General features: G+C 36.2%; 1 protein-coding gene across 1 annotated transcript; it reads right to left on the bottom strand.

The window, feature by feature from the left end:
- Window positions 1-2,115: 2,115 nt before the first annotated feature.
- On the bottom strand, window positions 2,116-9,089 carry dazap2 (DAZ associated protein 2). The gene is made up of 4 exons (XM_042491943.2): window positions 8,931-9,089; window positions 7,152-7,270; window positions 5,697-5,945; window positions 2,116-4,789 (listed from the first exon to the last, which is right to left on the bottom strand). Exons 1-4 carry the CDS (start codon window positions 8,941-8,943, stop codon window positions 4,661-4,663), a joined length of 510 nt encoding a protein of 169 aa, XP_042347877.1. The 5' UTR covers window positions 8,944-9,089; the 3' UTR covers window positions 2,116-4,660.
- Between the last annotated feature and the right edge of the window lie 2,070 nt (window positions 9,090-11,159).

Genomic DNA, 11,159 nt, shown 5'->3' with positions numbered 1-11,159 from the left:
GATAAAAGGCAAAATGCCAAATATTGCCCCAATAATCGGCCAATAATCTGTCTCCCCCTAATCTGAAACTTCTCCTGTGTGCCAAACTTGAACTCCCAGTTATAATTTCTTCAGTATTTCTTTTTCAGGAGATTTTTACTGGGAGCTGAATTATCCGCAGAGATCTTTATTTCTCCAAAACAAACAGACCAATTAATTGATTTTTTTTTTTTTTGTTTTTGCTAAGTATCATGAAAAGTGCTCTAAATAAAATACTACAGCGGCTGATGTGAAAATGTGATTGGCTTTATTTAGAGCCAGGTTTGGGTTTTTTTGGGTTTTTTTTTGATACTCTGGGCTAAAGCAGAAACATGGCAAACTCAGTGGGAGAGGATATGTAGATATAAACAGTTCCTTCTAAGCTCACAATAACAATATTTCCTGTTCTCACTGCACTAATAAACAGAGTTACAAATATTATACACAATTTCTGCTGATAAATGCCCCTAAATCCTACACACTAGACCTTTAAGGAATGATGCCTTTCAAGACTTTTTTTTTTAGGATCTGTGGGAACCCTGATTCAAATACAAGACAAACCACAGCTTCAAAGGATTATTATAGATCCTAAATATAAATTAAACCCTCTGATGCAATGTCAACAAAATTTGATAAACCTTATAAAAGGTGTGAATTATTGTGGGCTGTTAAATCAAACTTACACCTCAGTAAAAGGGGCGCAATAAAACCAGAAAACAATTTGCTATCTGAATCCCATTTCTTACATTTCTACATAAATTTAGGGACCATAGCAACTAAAACAAGGTGCAGGAAGTAATTACAGTGACAGCTGAGATTTTTAAAGTTATATTGCACCGATCTGTTGTCCTTGGGTAGTTATCTGCAGTCTGTGTATCACATGCAGGAGATGGTGGTCGGTGAAGAAGCACACAGGAGTAGCACCACTGCAGCTAAGGTATGTCCCGCTGTACACAACATATTTTAGACTTTTTAACCCTTCGTGCCTGCTGTGACATTACACACACGTGTATAGCTTGGCGCACAAAAAACGTTTTTCAGAATAAAACTTTAAAAAAAGTTAAACACCAAAATTATTTCCTACTTTCATTGAGTTAATTTTTTTTAACCAACATCAGTTTTAGTCGTAAATATCAAATATTAATTAATTTTCAGAATTTTAAGCATTTAAATGCCAGGTTTTTGTCATGACACCCAAAAATAATACAATGCATGTTTTATGCTTTGATGGCTGTGGGATCAACAGTTGCAGTTTGAACAGGTTTTTAATGGCGCTTTTTTTTTTACCTTAACAGTATGAATGTAACCATTCTGTTTACACGGTGTATTTTAGATTTATTGTAGGAGCCGAGCTGGAAAATCCAAGATTAAACTAAATACACTATCTCACCAAAATGTATGCCGTATGCAGCAACACAGGCAAAATGATCAAAAAATGAAGAATGAAAACCCCCTAAAATGAGCCAAACTAAAGGTATAAAAAAGCTAACCTTAAAAAACCCAAAACAAAACAAAAACCTATCTGGCTACGTGGATGCTATATTGACATTTTTACTGCTTTACCTTGCCTGCTGACAGCCCCTAAATGATGCTAAATTTTCTCAGCATATATACATATATATTACGATTGTATTTTTAAGCATAAGCTCGTACCAGCACTGGCAAATGGTCATCATTAATGTGGCACTTCAGTCCACATATTCATCCAGAATGTGACAGCAGGCCAAAGAGAGGCGTATTAAATATATTTTCTGAAGATGAAAATTCCCCTCCGACTCTGCGTAATGGTAGGATGATTTTGACAGAAATAAAAATCTGTACGTCTCAATAGCATTTATGTCAAACAGACAATAATTTGGTTATTGATTCCTTTACACAGTTTGTATACTAAACTAAGGTGGGTGATTATTATTTATGACAAAAAAATTATTTAGTGATACTCGTGTAAAGGCCATAAAAGGATCAATTACCTGCCATGCAGTCTGGGCGGGAAAGACAACATTATTGCATCAAAATAACAACAACAAAAAAACCTAAAGTTATCTCAGGGCACCGTCTAAATACAATGTATGTGTAAATAAAATCAAACATGCAGCATTTCAAATTTCCAAAATAACCTTTATTCTAAACTTACATTTTAAATTTTAAGTTTAGTATAAAAAAGTTAAGTGCACCTAAGATCTTTTTTTTTCAAAGTATTCCATCTTTGACACTCATCTCCTTTAGTAATCTTAAAAGATAGAACGTGTACCAAAGTCTATCACATCACTTTAGTACATACATCTATTTTTACAAAATATTGTAAAGAGAATCCCTGAACTATAAATGTCCATAATCCTTCAACAAAGAGAAATCCATTTGCTGGCTGTGGTTGGCATAGCATCTACTGGTCAGCTGTGGTTTACAGTACTTCATATTGCTGGGACGAAGCCACCATTATGCTGCTTTACAAACGATCAGAGCAGAGATGGAAAAAAAGGAAAAAGAATATGATTGAATCAATTTTTTTTAAAAGTTTTAATAGCTGTGGCCTCTGAAACGGCGGCGTGAAGGAGAATAATGAGCCATTTTGAAAAAACACGCCAGTGACACGTCTGGTGTCGTCGCTTTACGTGTGAGCTGCTGACATCACATGAATGAAGCACGTTTCCAGACAGCTGGTCGCTCGGACTTAACACTGAAAATCACTAAATGTTGGCTCGACAGCGACAGCTTTTGTCTTCTGGTGGCCGCAGCTGTTAAAACTAGATATGGCGTGTCGGATACCCAGTGACACATTGACGCTACCAGACACCAAAATGAAGAATATCTACAAATAAACGGTATCCACACTGACTTAGTTTTAGATACCGTGTTAAAGTTTGAAAGATAACACATTATGTTGAGTCTAAAGTTTAATTAGCAGCACAAAAATGTCTCGGAGATGAACAATTATGCTGACAGTGACATAGCCTCATTACAAAGGTTTGCATACACTTTCAGGCTACTTAACACGACACATCTCGACTTTCAAATGGACTATGAATCTAAAAATGTTCACACTTTCATTAAAAAGAAACAGAATTTAAACAAAGAAAAAGAGAGTAGCCCCTTAACTGCAACCTCTCAGATTTGCTTTGCAGTGCATCTCAGATAAAAAGTATTTAATCACATTTTTAATTTTTTTTTTTTTTTTTACATAGCAAAGGTGCAAAAAGCATGCAACGACTTAAAGATGCGATTAACCCACATAAAGTGACACGTTAACTAAGAAATTGCAGTCAGACTGAAGGTCAGGTACCAACAAACCTGCTCATTCAATGATATGTTTGCTTTTAAATAGTGACGTTTCAAATTTCAAGTCACAACCAAACATAAGTGCATTGTCGACCAAATCTTTGGTACAACCAGCTCATTGGTTATACTAACAGAACGTATTATAAGCCTAACTACTCATGTAAATGGTAAAGTAATGAAGGAAGAAAAAGAGACACTGAAATATTAAAGTCTCCTCAACCTTTAAAACATTGACTAATGCTATCACAAAGGTGACGCTTTTCTACGATGTATAAATACTCGACGATACCAAATTATACTGTGAAAAGAGAAACAGTGGAGGGTACTTCTTGAAATCTGTACAATTAAACATTTAGTGTAGAAACTCTGGGTATCCGACTGTGAAATAGAAACAGGAGACAAAAAAAGCTAAAATGTTACACCAACCACCCCTTCCCGTTCATCGTACTATTTGGATTTGTTTTTAATTTCTTTCCTTTAAGTTTACTGAAGTTAAGTTGCTTTAAATTAGGGCTATCCCCAGTGCTCTTTGGCACTTGACTATGTTCATCTACAAATTGCCCAACAAGGTACAGTAAACCACTTTGGATATTGCATGAAATCTTTTAATTATTTGCTTCAGTTTAATTTATTTTAATTTACATGTGATTTAAATGTCAAACTGTGCAACAAATTTGCCGTGATATTTTGGATACTGTGCAAAAGACAAGACGATTCTAGCTAAACGCATCCGAGATGCTTGTTCTTTTTTTTTTTTATTGTATACTTCAGATGTTATTTCTCATGATCGTTCTATTTACATGGAACTATTACACATATATTAATTTAACTACACTATAAGTTTTCAAAAAAAGACAAATGGATTTTTTTTTTTTTCACGCATTAACTGCAACTTTAACTGCATTTCACTTTCACCATAAAGCAGCTAAACTATATAATGCAGGTCTGATAATTCAATAATTCATTTACATAGCTTTTACAGGTATAGAGGAACATCTCAATGTAATTTGTGAACCTTCGGATCAAAGGAGACCGGGTCTCTCGAGCAAATACAGATGCCTGAAAGAGGTCCAACTGGAATGACCAAAGAGGTTAGACCCAATGACGAATTATGGAATGAATTCTACCACGTTAAAAATTTGTCCTCTCCAGGCAGGAGGCATTCATCGTTTGATCTCTAGGTCAGAAGTGGAGTACTGTACCTTTTCTCGAGGGCTCTAAAATATTACATTCCGTTAGGTGATATCAGTATTGTGGCATGGCCAAGCAGCCTGAAGAGGGAGGCGTATGGGATGGGGGAAGAACTGGGGCATCGTTTGGGACGGGGACACGGTTTAGGCATGAAGGAGGAGTTGAAGAGTTGCTGTTACCAGATGGTATAACCTCCACCTGATCCACCCATGAAGAAGTTACTCTTGCGCTGGGCCATTACAACGTTGGCACCCTGCATGGCAGCCAGCTGAGCTGCATTGGGGGGATGTCCAGGAGGTGGGGGCTAGAGAAGAAGAGAAACAAGCACAAACATTAGCGGAGAGATGATCCACTTTGGATTTAATATATTCTGTCCTTCAATAGCATCCTAACTGCAATACTTGTGGCTCCTTAAATCCTTCGAAACCTGAGCCAACTGGCTTGATTTCTTTCAAGAACATGAGAAAAAGGCAACTTGAGAACTTGAGATTACCCAAATTACTTAAAAATTAGCACAAAAAGTGCTTAAAATAATAATTTTATAAAATAATTTAATATATAATTATGATAACTGAGCAACTTAAGAACAAATGACCCCCCCCCAAAAAAAAACAACAAAAACAAAAACAAACAAGGAAATGACCAGTTAAAAAAAAATGCTTAAAAAATGATTCTATAAAATAATTTTATAATATATAGAATTATATAATTATAAATACAGTTATTTGGACATTTTCCCATAGCTTTAAAAAAATAATTATAAATAAATGTGTTTTCTTTAGTGTATAATCACCTAAAATAAGAATTGTTGTGTTACCTTAGAATGACTCATTTTTATCTACACAGGGTGTGTGTCCTCATTTATGGAGATTGCTATGTTGCACTGCTGTGTGTCTACGGTAGCCCAGAACGGACAACAGCCACCGTAGTCAGAAGCCCAACATCACAGTTACACTGATGTGTTACGCAGAACTGCTTTATTCGGTGTTTTTAGCAGTTTTAATTGCCCGGTGAATTTATTTTGGAGAGAACGAGACCTCTGTTAATCATTCGGCTTGCGAAAAAACCTCCTTAACAATGAACACTGAAGGAATTCTAACTGGGAGAAGGTCTGGCTGGTTGCAATGTGCAATTTACCGCTAGAAACCACCAAATGCCCCTAAAACGTACACTCTTCATCTTCAAAAACAAAGAACCAGGTGCATACTCACTGGGATTGAAACACTGCTGCCTGCTGTGAAACGAGCACCAGCATCAAAGCCGCTGTCCACCATCACTGTTGAACCAGGGGGGTACACGGCTCCCATGGGGTAATAGGCCATGGGGACATTCTGGCCCATTTGCCCAACAGGCATGTGTGCCTGCATGGGCATAAACATCTGAGCACCAGGGTAGTGAGAGGACATCTGTGCCACCTGACTGGGCACCTGATGTGGAAGCACATATCTGGGCTGGTATATCTGCAGAGACAGAAGAGAAAGAAAACCCAAAAACGTTTAGAAGTGTTCAGAGATATCCCATTTTCACCAAAATGGAACTGGTTCTGTTCCTACGCCTAATTTTCAACAGTTTAGGATTTAATAAAAAGGCTCACAACCCGAAAAGTTGGTTCTCCTGTGAAACCAAATTAGCCGTTTTTTCTTAACCTTAAGTGCGAACTGTGATGACGTGAGAGGGCGTGTCATATTCTACAGGTAGGAAAGAGAGGATGGAGAGGGCAACAGTGGATAACTCCAGTGAGAAATTGTCAAAAAAATAGCAAGCAATGATGTCATTATCTCCCTTTACACTGCCTGCTCCAGCAGGAATGTTGTGCTGTTATGCAGCTGCGTGGTTCTGTTAAAAAGATGCAATCACAAAATGTGGCGACAGTGTTGTGTTGCCTTTAAGACACCACGTTATGTAGTAACAGCGCCGAAATGTTGTCTGTATAAACTGAACATGACAGGTATGATGTTTTGAAGGGGTGTTATGTGTGTAACCCACCGGGGGACATTTTAAAAGCAGCTAATAGCAGTTAGTGGCTAACTAAAAGAAGAACAGCGGCTGTAAATGTCCACAAATTGGGAGAACAATGAGATTCGGAAGCTCCTTATCTTCCTCAGAGGACACGATCAGTTGCCATATAACAGAGAGAGTAAATGATTGTTATTGCCACGTTGTGCCATAGTTATTGTTTATAAAGAGTTACCAACGTGTATATTATATTTCACACTAGAGGCTGATGCCGTTGTGTTAACCCTCATGTCCATCACGCCTCTGGTGGTTCCGCAATGCCGGCATGCTGTCTAAAATCACACGCTGGAGCGTCATGATGCCATATTTGTTTGGTTCTGTGTAAAAATGCAAAGGCGGCATAAAGAAGGGATTTCGAAGCGTCCTATAGCCTAATTCCTGTGTATAAAGGACTTTTAATAGTTGGTCTATGCTCGTTTTTTGGGTCAAAAAAAACATTTGTCATAACAGAAATCCACAATTTTGCTTCGACTGTTTACTTCTGTTGTGCATTATTCAACACCTTCTGTGGATTACACATCCTTGATTACAATGGTCCACTCAAAACTGATAGAAACACAGGCTGTTTTCTCAATAGCACCAGAGTCCCAAGAATCCTGGAAAAAGGGGTATCAGAATATTGTGTTACGACACATGAATGTAATAGTTACCTCAGAATATGCAGGTGGTGTGTCTGTGTAAGGAGGTGCCTGAGGAGACATTTGCATAGCAGGAGGGTATACAGGTGCAGAGCTCTGCTGAGGGTACACAGCCTGCTGTGGGTATGAACCTGCAAAACAACATTTTCACTTAAAGCATCAGTTAGTCTTCGCAGTGACTGACACAGAAATTCCAGGTTGAGTGAGTAACTCTGTTTTCACTGAGCTGAGAAATTATGACTACGCTTAACAAGAATTTCAAAATGTTTCTCGGAAACAAAATATTCTGTCACAAAATACCTGGCACAGGACAAATGAACATGCAACGTTTTTTTGTTGGTGTAAAAAAAAGAATGCCACTATTTAAGCAGTATTCAAAAACATCTTCATATGCAAATATGAACAGCAGAGAGAAGAAGGAAGTGCCACTTCCAGCGTCCCGTAAAGACAAAAACACATCAGTAAAACTTATTTTGTACACAAAAATAAAAAGAGACCTGTGAAATTTTCTTTTTAGGGTTTCCATAATTTCTACAACATAACAAAACTTTGAAAATAGTATGTAAAAAAAATACAGTCGAAACTGGGGTTTAAAATGAAAAAATAAATAAATAAATAAACATAAATGCATAAAGACAAAGGAATAACACATCTAATCAGAGTTTAGTTTGTGGTGCATCATCTGCTATTTAGATGTCATCAGCTCAGGTTGTTAAATTGTGTAGTTTGTTTAATTTATAATTTATATTTAACTGTATTGTATGTCATTTTACCACCATATTGTATATTTTTAATCATTGTACATATTGTATTCTATATTTTGCATTATTTTTTATTATCCTGTGGTGCCTATTAACATACAGCAAAGGGACTACTGATGAAAACTAGCGCTTCAGCTATCTGGGGTACATTTTCATTTGTTTGAGTGTAGATTAATAGAAATAGTCCCTTTTTAATTACATATATAGATATAAATAGATATCATTTGATTAACGTTAATCAGCTGACAAACAATTAAGCTTGATAATTTATCATTTAAGTAATTTTCTAAAGCAATAAAAGTAACATTCTCTTGTTCTACTTTCCCAAAAGTGAATATTTTCTTATTTCCTTTGTATTCATGTCCAACTAAATAAGACTTCGAAGGCATTCCGATGGAGTGTATTTGCTGACATTAGCTAGACAAAGCAATTATTCGAGAAAATGATCGGTAGATTAATCAAAAATGACAATAACAGGTTAATCACAGGCCTACATCTAAGGTGTGTGCGCGCTTCAAAAACCTGGTAGCAACAAAAGAACTGAGTATGTCCAAATAAGGTGCATGTAGCCGAGGAAAACGATAAACTATGCATATTTAAACATACATAAACACATACTATATGAGCAAAGTGACAATCTAACCGAAAAGTATAGGTAAAGGCTTAGTTCCCATGCATGTAAACCAAAACAAGGAAACCTTTGCCTTTAAACTCTGCCTGTGTTGAGTGATGCTAGCTAACTGAAAATATGTGACCTGGTCATTAATGGCGTGGTGATATAAGGTGACAGTAAATACAAGCGTTCATTATCGACGACTATAATATTTTTAAGATCAACTAGAAGCCCGAGATCGACGTGTGTACTCCACATTTAACCAGAAAGCGTCAGTTTATTGTCATGTAACGTTACGTAGCTAAACGTGAAGTCCGCTTCAGATGGCCATAACGACAGCTCTTCATCTCTATTTAAACCGTCAGCGTCTGAAAACGGACAGCTAACTAATGACCCGCACCGGCTCCGGAGAAATACCTTTGTTGTTCATTGTTGTGGTCTGATCCGGAGGCTGAGGAATATCAGATTAAAACGGAGCTCTGCGTATCTTGTCACGGCCTTATAACGGGTTACGGCTTCACAATCATTCACTTCCTTGTTTTTCAGCTTCTTGTTGTTGTGGAAGTGGTGACGTCAGCCGTGGACAGACGCACTCGCGTTCTACCAGCGCGCGCCCCCTACAGGTAGAAATGAGGCTTTCAAGAGTGAATGAAGGTGAACTGTTGACTTCTTAAGAAGTACACGCACACATGCACACGCACACGCGCACACACGCGCACACACGCACACACACACACACACGCACACACGCACAAACACGCTCCACGCGCGTACACGCACACACACAGGAGACGAGATTAAAATGTTTACTGTCAGAATACAAGCTAAATAATAATAATAATAATAATCCAAATTTTATTAATTAATTTAATTTATGTTCGTTGCTTTATCATGTAAGCATTCTTATTGTACCTTATTAATCCTATGCCTGCTTGATCTTATTTTCTTTATCATTATTATTATTATTATTATTATTATTTTATTGTAGGATACTTTATTATCTTTTGTAATTTATTTTGAGGTGAGATTCTCTCATAAGCCTCTAGGGGTTTTCTGTATTTCACCTGCACAATCTCTTTCTATTATGTTGATATTTTGCTGTTTTTTTTGTTTTTTTTTTTTACTGTGGAAGTAAATAAATATATACAATTTATTCATGAAGCACATTTAAAAACAGATTTAACTAAAGCGCTGTGCATCAATGGTAAAAACAAAGAACAATGTAAAATTGACTTGTTATTTTGTTTTTGTTTTCTTGTTTATTTGATTTTTCCTTTCAAGCAAACAATGAGAAAACAATATTTCAATATTTGGTTTCTACAGAAAACAAACAAACAAACAAGAAATTCTCACTCATTTTTTAGTTTGCCATTCAGAATTGAATAATTGAATGAATGGATGATACACAAACCAAAATAGGTTTAAAAATAAATAAATAATAATAATGATAATAATTGCATAGGCCTGTCTATAGGTCACTAGAACATCGAACAGAGCATTTTATTAATCTCAATGAAAATTTGCAGCATTTCAAGGGCCAGACAGAACACACAAAAAGATATACTAAATTAGAGAAAATAATTTAGGGACTGTTCATTATTTATGGGGGGGGGGGCAAAAAATTAATGCCAAGGGTTAAGAGTGATTATGAAAGAAAACATGCCTTCCAGGCATGTCACTCTGTGCTGTTTTGTACTGATATTAATGGGATAGGCTCCATTTTGTTATCTGTCAATGACTATTGCACAAGAGGCCTTTGTCACAACAGGCGTTTTGATTTACCATAGTAGGAAAAGCACAGGTGTTACCAATAACGTTACCGATGGTTCTCACCTGCCTCACTAAGCCCTGACAGTGAGACAGTGAGCAAACATGCACAATACCAGGACCCCGAAACTGAAGCAGCTGAACAGAATTCAGATGTCATTCATTTTTTTTTATTTACACCTGTGCTTTTCCTATTCTGTGTTTGTAGTAGGCTCAGTAAAAATAAATAAATAAATAAATAACATACTCATCAAAATAATATGAACTGCCTGAGACATCAGGCTATCAAGTTTCTTGGCTTTGGTTTATCTTGGGACTTAAAATATAATACGCCTTTTTGTGAAGACATTTTGAAATGTCACAGGAGGAAAAGCACAGGTGTAAAGGATTAAATTAATAGGGAATGATGTTGCGCACGCTGTGAATGTTATTAGTTATTATATTTTATTAGTAACACCTGTGCTTTTTCTGCTATGACAAGTAAAACACGTCTGCTGTGAAAAAGACCTATTTAATCTCATTTATACATTTTTAAAGTCTGAAACACTTCTCACTCTATTAGCAGTTCCATTTCCATCTCATGTATTTTCCCAATATCATCATAAATGTGTATAGTTTTGGAAAATAACAATTACTACTTACATGTGATTGAATTACAAAATAAATGTAATTAAATGATTGAATTAGTTATTAATCAAAATGTTGGTAATTGCAAAGCGGTTACGTCCTTTTTTATTAGGTAAAAAGTATATAACATATTCTGTTACTTTGCATGTTTTCAATATGCAGGACGATATAGGAATAGGAATACATGCATACATACATTCATACACATACATACATATATATTTATTGTTTTTTCTCAGAAACTGTAACTCA

This window comes from Plectropomus leopardus, chromosome 9 (assembly GCF_026936395.1).
Source record: "Plectropomus leopardus strain MGB_pleo_1.0 chromosome 9, ASM2693639v1, whole genome shotgun sequence".
In the NCBI taxonomy this organism is placed as follows: Eukaryota; Metazoa; Chordata; class Actinopteri; order Perciformes; family Serranidae; genus Plectropomus; species Plectropomus leopardus.
The sequence above is the reverse complement of the archived record's forward strand: the minus strand, read 5'-3'. Positions and strand labels throughout refer to the sequence as shown.